At 61.1% G+C, this 17,456-nt stretch overlaps 1 protein-coding gene across 17 annotated transcripts in view; it reads right to left on the bottom strand.

Moving 5' to 3' along the window:
* Ablim2 (actin binding LIM protein family, member 2) overlaps positions 1 to 17,456 on the bottom strand; it is a 120,169-nt gene that overhangs the window by 82,392 nt on the left and 20,321 nt on the right. For 16 of the 17 annotated variants that reach the window (XM_005408784.2, XM_013506772.1, XM_013506776.1 and 13 more), the window contains exon 2: positions 2,857 to 3,000. In XM_005408784.2, the coding sequence (XP_005408841.1) occupies positions 2,857 to 3,000 (144 nt within the window). Of the gene's footprint in view, positions 1 to 2,856; positions 3,001 to 16,401; positions 16,532 to 17,456 lie in introns of those variants that run through there. The other variant, XM_005408783.2, reaches the window with a different exon arrangement.

The raw sequence follows: 17,456 nt of genomic DNA, 5'->3' as shown, positions 1-17,456 counted from the left end.
TGCCACCTGGGCTTCAGAGGTCACCTCCTTCATGAAGCCTACAATGACCCACACACATACTTCCAACCCTGCCTTATCTTGTTCCTCTCCTCTTCTACCCCAGCCCATTGCCCATATAGCCATATAGGGAAACTTCCGAGAAAGGATAAGTGCTCTGCCTGTACAGATCTCCTCTCAATCCCTTCCTAGATTGCACACCAGGCCATGAGAGAATGATGTTAGAGCTACAGCAGCCGGCTTGAGACGATGAGGAGAGGTACTGATGACAGGCACAGAGTGAGATCTGGGAGACAGGACAGCTGGGCATGGGGAACTGGAGAGAGAAGCTGACTTTGGTGACCCTGTTCCAATGTTAAATTGGCCAGCCCTAGAGTAAGGTGGCAGCTGACCGAGGCATAGCCCTGCTGGGTGCCCAGGGCCAACATGCATCTGTTGAATGGATGAGTCTGGCTATGTGAAGGGGTGAGTGGGAGCCTGGTACCAGGTCTGTTGCCCAGACTCCTGCCACACATACCCCCCTGCGACTCGCCTACGCTGGGCAGTGCCATGGACAGATGTGCTCACAGGCACCAGGTAGTGACACCACTGCAATCTCAACAGGTCAGCTGGGGCTGGTGGGAAGGAGCCACCGTTCGCTCATACCACCAGCCTCAGCAGGTCACACCAGGTGAGACGGCATATGGGTCTCTGGTCCCTTCTTTGTGCTATTTAGCAACAACCTTAACCCTAATGCTAACAAGAGCCTCAAAACCTAAAACAAACCATGACCATACCATAACCCTAACCCTAACACCTAACCCCTAACACTAAACCCAACCCTAATCCCCTAACCGCTACGCTAACCCTAACCCAAATCCTCTAACCCTAACCCTAACCCAAACACCTAACCCTTAACCTCTATCCCTAACCCTAAACCCTACCCTAACCCCCTAAATTCTTAACACCTATCCTAACCCTAACCCTCCAACCATAACCCTAACCCTAACCCTAACCCTAACCCTAACCCTAACCCCAGCTTTGTGAAGAGCAGCCTATTGCAGCCCTTCCAGAGCCGTGTGCATCGGAGCTGGAGCGGGGGGTGGGGGGTGGGGATCTTCACAGGGCGCTGAGCAATGAAGCCAGACAGCCCCGAGGGGCCTGGAAAGCTTCGGGGAGATGCCCGGGGAAGGCAGGGGACAGGGCGCCAAGACCAGTGCGCCCCTCCCCTCTGGAGCCCCGGCAGTGCGCATGCGTCACAGGGGATGCGGGGACCAGCCCTCCCTCCTCCACAGCCCAGCCTGCCCGCCCCTGCAGGCCTGCCCGCCCCTGCAGCCCTGCCCGCCCCTGCAGCCCTGCCGGCCGGGGGTCACCACACCTTCCTCCTTTCAGACAGCCCCCACCCCATGTCCTGGGCGTGTCCTGTCGCTGACCCCGGGCTCTGGGTGCTTTGGGGAGGGCAGTGGGGTGCTGGCGGGCTCCGGGGCTGCGGTGTCTGTGGGTGCACAGGGGACCCCTGGTTCCTGGTGTTTCTGGGGCTTCAGGCGGCCCCGCGGTGTCCCTGTCTTTCACAGATGGGGTTGGTTTAGCTTTGGCCTGAGGCAGCGGGGCTCCTGCCTTGGGACCCCAGCATCAGTCCGGAGAGCCGGCTGGCTGGGGGTCGCCTATAAGACAGCCGCCCCTAGATCACCCATCCCTAAATCACCTGCCGCGCCTCCCCATGCACGCTGACCTCTTTGGGCAGCAGCACCAGGGACTTCTAGGGTGCCCCTTCCGCAGAAGAGCCTAGGCCGGGGCTTTCAGCTTTCTGTTCACACAGCAGGACCTCCAGGTCCCCAGCCTGCGCCCTGAGGCGATGGGCGGGGTTTCCTGCGGGCGGGGCTGAGGATGGGGCGGGGCTCCTGGAGCCAGCTGAGTCCCGGGAGTCCCCAGCTCCACCTGCTGCCCTTCCCCTCCTCTCCCGCTCCAGAGAGGCCCGCGGCTTCTCCCTGGGACTTGGTTCAGAGGCACAGAGTGGCCTGGGATTGACCCCTACCATCTCCAGGCCACTAGAGGTGTCCCTGCTGACATGGACAGTTATGGTCCTTCACAGGGCTGCTGCCAGAGAGGACCCAGGATGGCAGAGTCCGGCTACATTCCAGTCACAGCCAAACACCGCCCCTCTGCAACCTCCGCACAGCCTGGCCCCCGGCAGAGCTTCTGCTATAAAAACTCTGTGTGTGTCTTGTGCAACCCCACCACACTTACGGCATAAGGCCATGGGGCCATCAGAGCTGCAGCTCCCGTGTCCCTGCCTCCTGGGGTGCCTCACGGAGCACAGGGCCGCAGCCTGGGATCCCCGCACAGGACCAGGCAGCAGCATCTGACAAACCCCCAACTCCCTACCTGCCACACGGAGCAGAGCAAGGAAGGCGGCCCGAGGCAGGGCCACCTCCGAGGCAGGGACGCGACACGCTTCTTGTTTAAATTTTCCCCGTCTTCTTGGTATTATTTCAATCTAGTACATTAAATGTTATTTTTTATAAAGGGAGAAAGAGTGATTTTCACCAGGAATGGACAGGGATGGTCTGTGTGCCATCGTGTGGGGCTGGTGTCTGGCCCAGCAAGGGCCGTGGGTCCAGCACTGTGGCGTTCATGCAGCCAACAGGGACCCCTGACCCATGGATGACACCCGTGGGGACCCACGCCCACCCTCACCTGTCCACCCCGCAGCCTCCTTTCCCCTCAGGTGACATGGAGGACCCTGAAAAGCTCCCACTGCGGACTGGAAGGTCCGCCTGCGAGCTCTCCACCCGCCCAGCGCTCTGCAGAGCTTGGGGACGCCGCAGGCGGGAGGCTGTGGGCATGGCCGCGGCCGGGGCGGGGACGAGGTGCGCTCACCTTTGCAGATGAAGCACTTGATGTGGAAGTACTTGTTCTGCACACGCAGCACCTCCCCCTTGCACACGTTTCCACAGGTGTTGCACAGGATGGCCGTGCTGGGCGGCTTCTCCGGGGGGCTGTGAGCCGCCTGGGGCTGGGACACTGCGGAGAGAGAAGGCACGTCACAGACAGGAGTGTCCGGGGACAGTGAGCCAGCCAGCGAGGGCGCTAGGACACGGGACCTGACCAGGGAGCTCCAGCCCCCAACTACCACTGGTCCCCAGGACACCAGGAGGTACACTTGCCTCTTCTGCCTGGAGCCAGGGGACAGGTGATGGCCCTACCGCTAAGATCACCTGGTAAGCTGCAAAGTGGGATTCCCAGCTGTGGCAGCCCCCCACAGTGAGCAGTCCTGTCCCCTGTCATTGCGTCACCTGCAGTGACAAGGCCGTTGTGGCCTCTGGCGAAGGGGACCCAGGCCCTGCTGCTTCCACTTGGCACGACTGTGATGCCCAGGGTCTCAGATGCAACCCCTCCCTACCTCCCCAAGCAAGCTCAGTGGCTCTTCAGCGGCTGGGGACCCGCATGTCATTTGTCTGTGAGTACAGCAGCCATGGTCCTCGTGGGGGCTGGCTTCACACCCTCCGGGTCCTGGGACATCGGTCAGAACATCACTGCTGTCCTCCCAGAGTTGGCCTCAGATCCATGGGTCAGGATAGGCGGCTACAGGGCCCCCAGGACCAGGCAGGGCCTGCACCCCCATCTCGTCTCCCCAAAACACCACAGAGGCCAATTACCAGGATGCTGGGCCCCTCACCAGCCCTGTGGTGGGGACAGCCGGGTGAGCCACAGTGACAGGCAGGTGACAGAGCTGGAGTCCAGGAAGCTCTGAGCTTTGAGTCGGGAGGAGGGCTGGGTGGGTGGAGGGGCTATGGGGCAGGGCCACTGCCACCTGGCTGCATCTGGGCCCACAGCTGGTGGAGCCATATCCTCTGCCTGCTTCTCTGCACAGCCAACAGAGCCTCAACACATCCTTGTGTGATTGCTACGGCGTCGATGGAGCTCCAGGCTGGGCTCCCTTGGGCTGTCCTCATCTCACTGTAAAAACCAGCGACCTGTGCCCCAGACGGAGGGGCCCGTTCCCACCCAGCACTCGTTCTGCCCCCACCGCCTCCACAGTGCCAGGCCCGGGGTTGTGGGTGTCACCCTGGGTGTCACCCTGGGCACTGTGTCATGAAAAGGAGCTCAGCTCAGCCTGGACACCCGAGGCCCGGGTCCACCTGGCCTCCCAGTTCCAGAGCTCAGGAAACAAGGTGGCACTCTGAGCGGCCCAGGGTCCAGCCAGGGTCCCTCCGAGCTGCAGCCCCATGAAGGATGGAGACATGGCCCTCGGGGTGTGAGCACAGCGTCCCAGAGCCTGGCACAGCCCCTGCTCAGAGCAGCAGAGACACACACACCTGCCCTTTGGAAACAGGAGGAGCCTGAGAGGCGTGCAGGGGCGGGGGCCACGTGCCAGGGCAGACCAGGCACTGGGGGGCTGGGAGCCGAGATGGCTCTGCAAGTGTGACGTCCTGGTGAGTCATCCTGTCCCATCTGAGCCCGACCAGAGATGACAAGGGTGGGGACAGGGCGCGTCAACACTGTCCTGTTCTCCTCTACAGGGACACAAAGGACAATGTGCTGCGTCCCTCCCGATCACACAGGCACGTTTTTCATCCAACTGGAGCCTGGCTGCGCCCCAGGATGAGCAAAACGGCAGCTTTAGACTCTTGGGGGCAGAGCAGAGTAGGGGTCAGGCTGGCCCAGGACATGGCCTCAGCCCCGTTTCCTGCGTGTCGTAACCTCCAGCACCTGAGCTCTGTCTGTCCTTCTCTGTACCATCCATCCCCCTACCTGTCCTCAGCTCGCAGCACCTGGCCCAGCAGACCCTAGAACCAAGGTCAAACGCCCACCTACCAAGCCATCAGCAAACAGCTGCAGGCCTGGGTGGTGGTGCTTCCCTCTGGTGGCAGGCAGTGGGCACTGCAACCAGGGCTCTTCCAAGCAGGTGCAAGGCCCACTGAGGGGCCCACAGTGGCAGGGGAGCAGGGGCTGGGCTCTGGCAAGGTCCCGGGTCCCAGGGACGCAGGGGCTGGGTGTGGCCTCCCTAAACCACGCTCTGGAGCCAAGGCCAGGGCCGGATGGGAACTGGAACAAGCTGGTTTTGAAGGTCACAGACAGCCTGGCGGCCAGCACAGGCAACTGTGCTGAGGACAGCCTTTCAGTGGCCGCCAGGGCACGGGCGCCCCTCAGGCTGCCCGCCACCTCATGTCCCCCCATCCGGCAACTGGGGCCGGGATAGGTACTGCCCCCGCCCCTGGCCCTGGCCCGGGCTCTGTGCCCAGCAGGGAGAGCATCGCCACTTCCTCCTCTTCCCACTGCTGCTGGGCTCGGTCGTATCCTCAGGGGCTTGGCCACTCTGACGCCCCCTAGAGGTGGGGGTGGTGCAGGTGAGGAAGCAGAGTCCGAGGGAGGCTGATTGAGCCCCACAAGCCACACATGGGCCCACACGGCTGCACCCATGCAGGACACCCAGAGCTCGGTTTGAAACACCCTTGGTGATTCGACTAATGCCAGACAGCACAGCAGAAGCTGCCGCCCCCGACAGCCTGGGCCAGCCTGGCCAGCGTCCCCAGGGGCTTCGTCCCTCAGCACGGCAGGGACCAGACCCTGAGCTGTCCTGTCACAGGGGAGCTGAGTGCTGGCAGGGGACAGAGGGCTGGGACACCCCGGGAGGCTGGGAAAGGCACACCCCAGCGGGAGTCCAGGCTCCAGGGGCAAAGGCTGCTCCCAGAGGTTTTCGAGATGCTGGCTACAGGGACCGTGTGAGGGACCAAGCCAGATGCGGACTCCCGAGGCTCACTGGCGATGTCCGCCTCGACTTGACAGCAGGTCACCTCCCCGCGTGCTCTGCACAGCGCCCTCAGCGAGGTGAGCCTCAGATGTCCTCTCCCACAGCTGCAGGCTTGGGGCTCCAGCTCTTCTTCCCTGCCTGCTGCCCGAGTCCGCTCATCACTCGCAGCCCTTCGAGCTCCAGCCTTCGCACATGCGTCTTCTCCGTTCCTTCCCTTCCCCGTGCCTCTGCCTTGGGGAGACCTCCAGGACGCCCCAGGCTGAGGGCCGCCCCCTCCCCTGATGGCGCACAGCAAGCACCTGTGCCTGACGTGTATGTGGCCTGACAGTCACTGACAGCTGGCTGTCGGTCGTCCCACACAGGGGAAGGCCGTGGGGGGAGGTGCCGTTGGGACTCAGTCTCCCACACCTGGTGCAGAGCCTGCCATGGCTGGACTTCATGTGACAAAGGTGACTCTGGAGACACCTTGCAGCAAGTGATGGATACGCCAATGCAGCACACCCAGACGGGAATATTATTCAGCACCCAAAATGCACTAACAAGCCACGAGGAGCTTGGGGGAGAGGGTAAGGCGGGGAGCATTTTGCAAAGAGGCAGAGCCAAAGGCGGAGTCCCGGGGCTGGGGATTTAGCTCAGCGGCACAGGGCCTGCCTGGCAAGCACAAGGTCGTGAGTTCAATTCCCAGTACCGGGAAAACAAACAAACAAACAAAAACAAACAAAGGCGGAGTGCTGTGTGAGACTGATGGTGCCGTCTGGGAGGGTGAGTGGTGGGGATGAAGACGGGGCTGGGGCTGGGGCTGGGGGAGGGAGGGACAAGCAGCTGGGGTGCAGGGGATGTTCGGGTCAGTGGCACGACAGGGCATGGCGCCATAATGGTGCACACACAACTCCGTCCACTCCGAGCTCAGAACCCGTGACAGAGTGGACGCGGCGCACCTTGTGGCCATCGGTTAACGATAAGGCATTAGGCTTGACTCCTGGGCCTAACGCACGTCCCGCTGAAACACACGGGATTGGCAGTAGGGAGCAGCTGGGTGGGAGTTCGCTGCACTCTCTGTAAACCACAGTCTCTAATAAATAAAACCCATTCTAAAACTTTGTAAAGAAACAACCACATGCGAGACACTGTAATTTCACGGCTGGCTCTAACAGTCACTTAACGAGCCTCTCGCTGCGATAATGACAAGAGCGTAAACTCAAGCTGTAGGAACCGATCCGGCCACGGCTAGGCCCACTTAGGCCCTGAGATAATGCAAGCCCGGCCCTGGGGGGCTCTGTGGAATGAAAACAATGACTGCTGATAACTGAGCCCATAACCTTCACCTGCAGGTGGCGGGCGGGACGACAGGAGTCACTGCAACCCTGTCCCTGTATTCCCCCACTGGAGGTCTACAGCACCCCACCCGCCAAGGGAGACATCACCCCACGGGCCCCTCAGACCTCGCAGCCCACAGCAGGGCCCACAGAGGCTTCCGCGAGGCCCAAGAGTGAACATATTAGGCTGCGCCAGCCGTGCAGCTCTGTCCAGGGGCTCGTCTGCTGTTCTCAGCACGGGTATCTTGTCAACAGTGGGCATGGCTGTGTTCCAATAAAACTTTTTGTCCACCAGCCCTCACGTGCAGGCCCCGGTCCCATGTTCCCGGCAGGCCACCCATTGCTGGAACCCTGGTTTTGCCAGGCCATGTCTTGGCTGGGTCCCTCCACTGTGGGCAGCAGTTGGGTACCAGGAGGTACTGGGCTGAAGGGAGAGTCGTATGGACCCTGGCAGGGTGACTCACTGGCTATGCAGACTCAGGCAGGTCACGGGACCTCTCCAAGCCTCTGTTTCCTCTGCTGTAAAGTGGGGGCTGTTCCTGAGACTCAGGGCTGGTCAGATAAGGGGCTGCAGTGTCACTGTCATTCTGGAAGCATCGCACGATCAGGCAATGGGGGAGGCAGAAGTTAGCTGTGTTGGAGGGCAGGATGGTCAGATGGTGACTCCTGAGGGGTGTCCTCAGCACTGGGGTGCAGACCAGCACCTCACCCAGCAGCACCCCATCCGGAAACCAAGCAGGACCTACCTGGCCTCAGCCCAGGCCTCGAGGGTAGTTGAACCCTGAACTCCACAGTTAATGCTGATTGTGAGGCCAGCTAAGCTCCACTCCACATCCGGGCAGAGGGCGCATGTGGGCACCTGGTTCATACGCTGTTCATTCACACCCCACGTCCCCTGCCCAGGGCTAGAGAGTGGCCACAGCGGCCTCTGCTTCCACCGGCTGAGCGCAGAGGCTGCTGGGCAGTGGTGCCCTACCTCGCCCACGGGATCTACTTCCTGTGGCCACCCACTGCCGAGACAGTGTCCCCAGTCTTTGCTGTCACCTGACCGGGAGCCACGGGGATGTGATTTGTGACACACTCACACCGCTGCTGCCTCCTCTGTCACACCGTCCTGGCCAGGGCAGCTGTGCCTGCTCCCCTCCACTGTCCCCTGTCACCTGTCCCTGTACAGCGAGGTGCTTTAAGCTGCCGGAAACTCCTGCGGGGAGCTGCAGCTTTGTTTTCTATGTTGGAATTGCAAGGTTCCCACCAAGGGCACAGGAAAGATTCAGGCTTTGTCCATCATGCATTCACTCACCCAACAAAGAGATGAGGCCCTGCCCTGTGCCCAGAATCACTCCAGGCCCCAGAACTCAGTGAGCAATCCGGATGCCCTCTCCCAGGGTCCACATCCGGCTCCCAGAAACGCTGGTCGCTCAGGACAGCCGAGGACGCAGGGCACACAGTCTGGCACAGGGCTGGGAGGAATTCGGCTCTGGTGCTTTGTGAACTGTACAAGCACCTGTCCCACAAGCGGGGACACAGGTGTGTCGTGCCTGGTCAGGGGACAGGCCAGGTGAGGCTGTGCAGGGCAGGGCCCACCGGCCTCCTTCTGCCACTCAGACAGAAATGCAGTCATCATTCCAGAACGCTGGGGGTCTGCCGGCGCCCACCTCTGCCCACTGCCCGCGATGCACATTCTGCTCCGTCCTTCTCCACCGCAGCCTCAGAGCTCCTGGGCCCACGTGCTCAGGCCTCTGAGTTCCCTGACTGTGCTCCACCAGTGCCGACGGGGCTTTCTGCGCACATGCACGTCCACGGTCCCACTCCACCCCGAGAGGACGCCCAGTACTACTCTCCCTTAAAGATCTTTCTAACCGTGCCAAGGAGCACCAGGCCACTACAGAGGTAGGTGCGGGTGTGTGGGCAGCAAGACAGACCTGCACACAGGCGCAGAGGGCTCCCTGGAGGAGGTGACCCAAGTGGCAGCTCCCAGGGTGGACAGGCCTTTTCTGGGACAGGAGCAGGCCCATTCACAGCGCACTGGTCACGTGGCTGGCTGTCGTCGACTGGCCTACCTGCCTCCCAGACCCCATGGGTCAGATCTAAGGAGTTTGGTGGGATGGGGGAGAGACCACAGCTGGCCCTGGCCCTATCCCTAGCGCTCAGCCAGGGTGGGAGCAGGGGCTCAAAGGCATCCACACCCCAGTGCTCCCTCGGTTTACACCCCACTGACAGCCCTCAGAGCCTTCCCCTGGCGCTGTCCTTCCGGGTCGTGTCCTGGTTCCGAGTAGGTCTCGGCCTGTGGGGCTCCCGTGCCGCGTGCTGGGAAATCATGCCAGGCCACACGAGCCTTCCTTCCTAACCTACTTAAGGGGCTGCTGCTAATTATAAGCCCAGGCCAGGAGGCTTCTCCAAAGCTGGTTCTGCTCTCAAAAGATCCCCAGGGAACAGGACTGCAAGGTGCACTTGGGCTGTGGCTCCACCAGCTGGATCACTAAGCCTGGGACACTGTGGACAAGACAGGCAACGCCCACCCCTTCCTGAGCCTCTGGCCCTCAGAACCCTGTGTGATGTACTGGTGTCTCGGTTGGTGACCAAGCTATAGAAAACCAGGACACATTGGTGGCACTCAGCCCTCAGCACACCACTAGGCCAAGCGCTACCCTCACCCATGTGCTGTCTGCTCTGGGGCCCCTAAGAGCACAGAAACACCTGGGACCTGGCAGAGGTACCCTATGTGGTGACTGGTCCTCCTCCTTGCAGCCACACTCATACTCTCCCTGTCCCCGCCCACCTCCCCATGGCCACGCCCACTTCCCCTTGTCCCTGCCAGCGCCTGCCCTCACACACTGGCTCTTATAGCGTCCAGGGCCCCAGGCGAGGCAAAAGTGCAAGTGTACCTGTACCCCAAGAGTGCAAGCAGATGGACTGGTGTGTGGTATACACCAGGGCCCAATGTTTCCACTATGTACAGACGCCCAGCAGTTTTGCAAAGCCCAGGGTCACCTGGGAGTGTTAGGAATCCCAAGAGATTTGCTACTGCAGATGTCCCTGAGCAAACGGGGTGCACAGAGACCTTGCAGGGCCGAGCACAGGTTGGGGTCTTTTCCTGTGCAGACCCTCCACCCGGCAGCTCCCAGCTCTAGAGAAAACAGCACACACACCGGGCTTCACAGCCTCCAGATCTGCTCCCCAATGCTCCCCCAACATGCAACAAGTCAGGGTTGCAAAGGACCTCGGCACGCAGCTCACAGAGCCCCTGTGTGGGACTCAGGAGCCCTGGGTGCAATTTTACCTGCTGGGCACACATCCAATAACAGGTCCTACCCATCCCGAGTCCCAGGGCGAGTCAAGGGGACAAAGCCCCCAGCTGCCAGACTTCCTACAGGGCACTGCCAACTTAAACCACCACCCTGAAGCACCAGAGAGAGGACACAGGATCTTCCCGGAGGCCTGGGTGTGGCTCAGCCGCGAGCCCTGCAGTTGCCAGCTTTGCAGTCACAAGCCTTGTGAGCCCCAGGCCACCTGCACAGGAAGCTCCCAGCTGTCCCATGTTCTCGGCACCTCCGTGAGGATCAGAGGGGCAGCGGGCCGTGCACAGACCCAGGGCGGGCACACAGGCACGAGCTCAGCTCAAGGCTGCAGCTCAGGAGTCCCTGTCACTAATCTGTAGATGGTCTGCCCTGCTTTAAGAGGCTCTCTGGGACACCCCAAATGACCCCGCTCACCTCTGACCCTCTGGGGGACGCTCCTGACCCATACGGCTGGTCCCAAGTGTCTCCACGTAGCCTGTGGGTTGCCAGGAGCACCGGTCCCACCCTGAGCTGGGGTCACTGGGCTGTTGTTCTGGCAGAGTGGAACGGATCCAGGGAGCCCAAGAGCCCGAGAGAGAAGACAGCAAAGAGGGCCTCTCCTGCAGCCCCCAGGACAGGACGGGAGCACGAAGACAGTGCTCTCAGGAGGCCTCACAGAGCCCAGCTGCCGCAGGTCAAATTGTGTCCCCTAAAGTTCATGCAGGAGGCCCTGAAACCCACACCTCAGGATGGGGTTGTATTTGGGGACAGAGCCTTTGGAGGCACAGCTAAGGTAAAATGGGGCCATTTGGGTGAACCTAACACCACAGGGCCTGAGCCTTCATCAAGAGGGAAACTGTAGACCCCGGCGTGATGGCGCACACCTATAATCCCAGCACTTGGGAGGCTGAGGCAGGAGGATCACTGAGAGTTCGAGGCCAGCCTGGGCTACATAGGGAGACCCTGCCTCAAAAAAAAAAAAAAAGGAGAGAGGGAATGGTATATATCTGCTGAAATACCACACTGTACTTTATAAATATGCATATTTTATTATGCGTTAAAATTTAAATGCTTCAAGGGATAGAAATAAATGTCAAATACCCCAACCTGATCACTACAGTGTGTGCATGTGGAGTTCCCACATGGCACTCCCTAAATATGCACAAAAATAGGGATGACTAATTTTTAAAGGGAAAACCTGGACACAGACAGACATAGAAAAGACACAGCAAGAAGACCGCACCCATGCGTGGTGGAGGAGGGGACCCAGGGCAGAAGGAGCCGGCCCTGTGACACCTGGATTCAGACTTCGGGCCTCCAGGACCGGGACGGGTCACACGTGGGTTGTTTAGGCAGCCTGGTGCGTGGGGCACCTATAGGGAGCCACCTGGACCTCACACACCTTCCCTGAGGGCGGCGGAGGCGGCCCAGGGCCTGGGACCTGCCTGCTCACCCCACTGCCTTCCATCTGCGAGCTGCCACACAGTGTCCCACCCCGTGTCATGACTACAGGGACTCCCGGGGCTTGGGGGAGGAGGTAGGAGTGTGGAGGTGCAGTCTCCTCTCAGTAGCAGTGGCCACTGCTCCCAGAGGACCTCAGGGCTGGAAACCAGCAGTTGCCAGATTTCCAGCCACAAGCAGTTGGCACCCCACCCCCACTGCCCTGGCCCCCTGTGTCCCAGCACAAATGGCACGTCATTGCCAGGGCACAGCCCTGCAGGACCCAGGCCGTCGGATCTCGTGGTGGCACTCTGGAAGGTCAGAGTCAGCGCACATGTGGGCTGACCACACATACATGGGCCAGATGGCCGCTGACCTGTCCAGGCCACCCAGCAAGTCTGCAGCTCGGCCCCGCCCAGAGCCTGTCCCTGTGTCACACTGCCTTGCCCACCCGTGCTCCCTCAGTCTGAGGAGGAGCGGGAAGCACGTGGCTCCAGAACTACACACAGGGCCCTAGGGGAGGACGCACCGTCTCCTCTCCCTGCTCCTGAGCCCAATCTGTGCCAGGCCCTGAGCTGGGTCACTGCGCCCTACCCTGGTCACCAAGCTGCAAATGGGTGGACTGCACAGCTGGGACAGAAGCAGGCCCTGCCAGGGCCCCAGCGCAGCTCTCAGCTTCTGCTGAGACAGACACATCCCAGGGAGCCACCCCTCCACTGCTGTAGCCGCTGCCCGGGCCCTAGCCCTGCACACACTGGCCCCAGCTGGGGGCCGGCTGCTGTGCCCCACCATTGAGAACACATGGCCCAGGAGAGTCCCAGGCTTGGAGTCCAGCATGATGCCCATGAGGGGTCCAGAGGTGCCCTCAGCTCCCTTTCCTGTCCCGTTTCCTAGGAGGATGCCATCTGCCTGGTCAGCTGAGGCCACGAAACAATGCCAAGGACAGACAGGGCTTCTTTGGCAGACACCCCCTCTACAGCGCTGGAGACTGAGGTCCAGGATGGGGTGAGCTTGCAGCCCACCCAGAGGACTTTGAGAATGTGCCAGCAGCACGGTCACAGCACACAGTGGCAGCACACTCCCCTTGACTGGGGGCCTGGTACCCACAGCCTCAGCCATGTCCTGGGGGGTCAGCGGGCCCACTGTCCCCTAGAACCTTCCCCTGAAGGAGGGGCACGAGTTGTCCTCAGCTGGGACCCAGGGAGGTTCCCAGTGGGGCAGGCACCCTAAGGCGAGGCCAAGGTGCCCAGCTGTCTGGGACAGCGCACTGCCACCAGGACGGGGCAGGAAGTAGGTGCAGCCACGGCTGGGCCATGGTGGCCCCTGAATTGGCAGTTCTGCGAGCACCAGAACAGAACCATCTGGTTCCACTGTGAACGGCGACGCCAGGTTTCAGGTGCGCCACCTGCTGTGGGTGAACTGGGCACATGGGCTCCACCCTGTCCCAACCGGCATGAGAAGCATCATCACCCGCACGCTGCCTGAGGGCCCGGGGCTCAGCACCACGCCTCGGGAGCTCACACAGCCTGTAGCTGGCAGGGCGGACCAGCACGGGCCTCACCCCCCTCACTTCCCAGCTCTTCTCACGTCCTCCGGGGCCCTTGGGCCCTGGCAGACACGCATTGAGAGAGCACTTCCTGAGTGTGTAATTAAAACTGGACACCAGGCGGCTGGCCGACGGCCGGGAGGGGACACAGGGCTGAGCTCTCTGCATCTGGTCCACACGCAGTTCCGGTTGCGCAGCAGGCCGCTCCACCAGGCCCTGGGCTCGGGGCGGCTGTGGCCAGGCAGGGCGCATCCACCCTGGTCCCCGCTGGCCAGCACAACCAGGCCCCGCTGGACCGGATGGGCCAGGAGGTGAGGTGGGCACAAGCTGTGGGAGCCCAGCCTGGAGCCACCAGTCCCTTGAGAGACATGGGTGGCCCTGGATTCAACCACAGAAACAGCCTGGGAGAGGCCCTGTCAGTGTGCAGTAGGGTCTTCCCAACCCAAGGTAACGCCCGGGCTGAGGGTGGCCGACCCACCCCGTCAGTCTGCATGCCAGGACGTGACAACGGGACACCATGCAATGCCATAACGACAACGCCCGAGCCTGGGCCTGGCTCTCATGTCCAGGGTGTGCCATCCCCAGAACTGCTGCCACCAGCCCCAGCTCTGCAGAGGTGCCGAGCATGCATGTCTCACCACTGTCACAGGTGCACCTGTTTCAAGTGGCCCGTTCCGAAGTTTTTAGTATATTCACAGAGCTGTGGCTCCATCGCCATAACCTAATTTAGAAAACTGCCGTCCTGCCAAACAGAAACCCCGCAGTGAGGGGTCCGTCCCGGCAGATCTGCCTGCGCTGGGCATTCCCCACACACGGAGTCAGACAGCACGGGGCCTCCGCAGACTGGGACAGCGTGTGGAAACAGGCACCGGTGCGCCGCTCCTCCTCGTGGCTGGGTGCTGTTCCATCGTGTGGACAGAGCACATTTTGTGCAGCCATTCATCTGCTGCTGGACTTGGGGACTGTGTCCCTCTTTGCTGCAATGGGCTCTTGTGTGCGTGTTTTTGGTGGCATGTGCTTTCTTTTCCCTGGGGTTCATGCCAGGAGTAGAATGCTGGGTCACTGGCTCGCTCTGTTTAACACTTTGAGGGGGTCACCAGACTGTCGTGTAGCAGCTGTTCCCCCGTGGTTCCGGTTTCTCCGCGGCCTCAGCACCAGCTCTGGCTTACCTGACTGATTTTAGCCTGCTAGTGGGTGTGAAGCATCCTCTCTCTCCTCCAGTCCTGGATGGCTTCTGAGATGAATCCAAGGTCTTTGCACTGACTCCATCCCCAGCCCTTTTAAACTTTTTATTTTGAGACAGGGTCTTGCTAAGTTGTCCAGGCTGGGTTTGAACCTGTGACCCTCCTGCCTCAACCTCCTAGAACTACTGGGATGACAGGTGTGCGCCATGCAACCTGCCAGCATCAAGCTCTGCTTTGCATTTACCTGATGGCTGATAATGTGTGGATATCTTCTTCCAGTTTGAGTTGTTTTTTTCCACTTTCTTGGCGATGTCTTTCACAGCACAAGTGTTCTTCGTTTTGGTAAAATCCAATTTTTCTTCTAGGGCTTGTGTGCTCGGTGTCACTTCTAAGAAACTGGCCCGATCTGAGATAACGAATATTTACTCTTTCTCTTTAGTTCTTACTATAATTTTGCATAAGTAACTTTCCATAAATAGAATTGCATCCCCCACACGGTCTCCAGCTGGCCACACGCGACGCCGTCTCTCCCTCTGTGAGGGCGGGCAACCACGGCGCTTCTCCCCCGGGCTCAGTGCAGCCGACGCCAGCGCAGTTGGCACTGTTGCTGCTTGCTCTCTGCCCTCTGTGCTGTTGCTGGCTGCGGGTGAGAGCTCGCAGGGCAGGGCAGACACCGCCTATCAGCGGGACGGGAGACCCGCCAGCCTCCGGCATGGAAATTCCACTTGGGAAACGGACGCTGTCACCTGTTCTCAGCTCCGGGAATCCACCGGGCTGGGCCGGGTTGCTTCCCATCCGAAGCGGACTCATCCTCCATGGCCAAGAGGGCGCACGGTCAGCCTGAGCGTGGCCAGCACGGGGAGCCGCAGCTGTGCCCTCCGGGGGACACAGATCACGTGCAGTTCTCCCCCGGCAGGCGGAGCCACCGTCAGCCCCCTCTACAGACGGGGTCCATGAGGCCCTTGGGAGGTTGGGCCGGGGAGAGCCTGAGGCTTCCCGTTCAGCTCCAGCCCAGAGCCGCTCCTCAGCAACAACCCAGGGTCTGAAGAATGTGGGCGCTGATGCGGGAGACGAGACGGCACAGGCCCTGGTCCTGGTCCCTGGATGGACCCCGCAGGCCAGAAAGGAGAACGCCAGGAGGGGCCAGCCTGGGCACTGGGCCTGGCACCCAGGCAGAGGGTGGGGACAGGAAGCCCGGGGAGAGCAGGACTGGCATAGCCTGGGGCGCCCAAGTTCTCCCCGTGGTCCCCACCCATCGCCTCTGCTGCCAGGGTCCAGGTTCTCTCCTCCTCAGCCAGCAACCCCCTTGTCATCATGCAGGATGGGAGCCCATTCGCCTGGCCTGCTGTTTGCGTCTGTGCAGCTGGACACACCCTGCTCCCTGTCAATCCTGGAGGAGGGACAACTTGTGACATTCCTTAAAGCCAGCCCTGAGCCCGCCCGCGAGGGTGGCCTGGGCGGTGCTCTGCTGGGGGCCATCCCACACGCTCTACATGTCCAGCAGGGTCCTGGCCTTTCCCCGCCTGGTGCCAGCAGTCCCCTCACCATCACTGATGCCTCCAAGTGGCTGAGAACCACCGCCTTGGAAAGAGGCAAGGAAGGAGGAAGGAGAGAGGGGAAGGACAGACAGGCTGGGGCCCAGCGATCCCGGCCCTGACGCGGTCACGGCTCTGACACCCATCATGGGACGCTGGGCCAGACCCATCCTTTCCACGGGCCTCAGTTCATCAGCCGTAAATGGGGTCCCCTGCTCACCCGCGGCGCTGTCTGCGAGAAAGCCCCCAAGCCTGCACACAGTGGGTCCCCTAAGTGCTGTCTCCCTGGATCTCAAGGCAGTATGCACTCGAGGCTCATCCAAAGGGCTCAAGACCAGCCGGAACCAAACACAGGGCCACCAGGGCTTTACCTGTCCCTCCTCCGGGCAGCCCCATGCTGTGGCTCCTCACAAAGGCTCTGTGCTCTCCCTCCGGGGCCAGGGAGCTGCGGGTGCAGCTGCGTGGGAGAGAGCTCCTCGGAGGGCGCACCTCCCAGTGACATGCCAGAGGTCACGTGGCAGCTGCCACCCCCTCGTCCAAGGCGGGCAGGGCCAGGCCCTTCCCGGAACACCAAAATAGCCTCCACCACTCTGCCACCCCAGACGCGCACCTGTTTCCCGGTGTCCGGGAAAGGCACACCGAATAGGCCTGGGGGACAGTTACTGACCCCCACGTGCTGGAGGTGACTGGAGCAAGTTCACAACCCCCACAGCGGCCCCGTGTGCTGGCAGTTACAGCCAGTGCCAGTGCGTGGGAGGGGGGCTGCCCTAACAGCAGATACCCTTCCCTCACAGTCGTGGGGCCCATGTGTAAGACTGAAGTGTGGGGCTCCCGCCGCCTCCTCCAGCCCACGCCTCCATCTCCGAGGGGCTGTCTTCTACGTGTCAGTGGGCTTAGGATTCACCTTGATCCCCACAACCTCACTGGCATCCCACCTTAACTACATATGCAGAGCCCTACAGAAGGGCACACGCTGAGGGTCCAGGTGGACGTGGATTTGGGAGTACCTCCTTAGCCCACAACACCAATGCACCAGAGGGGAAACTGAGGCGAAGGAAGCTCAGACAAGCTACAGGAGGCTCCTGAACAGTAAAAAAGCAGGGTTAGGGCCCTGCCTACATCTGGCTGACTGAGGCCCTACATTCAGCAGCTTTCTTGGGACACAATACCCAACACTCATGGCCTAAAGGAGGGAAGGTATAATCTGGCACATGGTGTCTGGAGATTCAGTCCATGGTTAGCTGGCTCCAAGGCAGGAAAACCATGGTGGAAGAGTGTGGTGGAGCAGAGATGCTCAGTTCATGGTGGCCAGGAAGGACAGCAGGGGAACAGCACCAGAGAGGAGCGGGCAGGGAACAGATACAGACCCCAAGGCCACGCTTCCATGACCCCCAGACACCCAGACACACATGCTTCACTGATCCGC

The sequence above is a fragment of the Chinchilla lanigera genome, unplaced genomic scaffold (genome assembly GCF_000276665.1).
Source record: "Chinchilla lanigera isolate Chin_1 unplaced genomic scaffold, ChiLan1.0 scaffold00113, whole genome shotgun sequence".
NCBI lineage: Eukaryota > Metazoa > Chordata > Mammalia > Rodentia > Chinchillidae > Chinchilla > Chinchilla lanigera.
The sequence above is the reverse complement of the archived record's forward strand: the minus strand, read 5'-3'. Positions and strand labels throughout refer to the sequence as shown.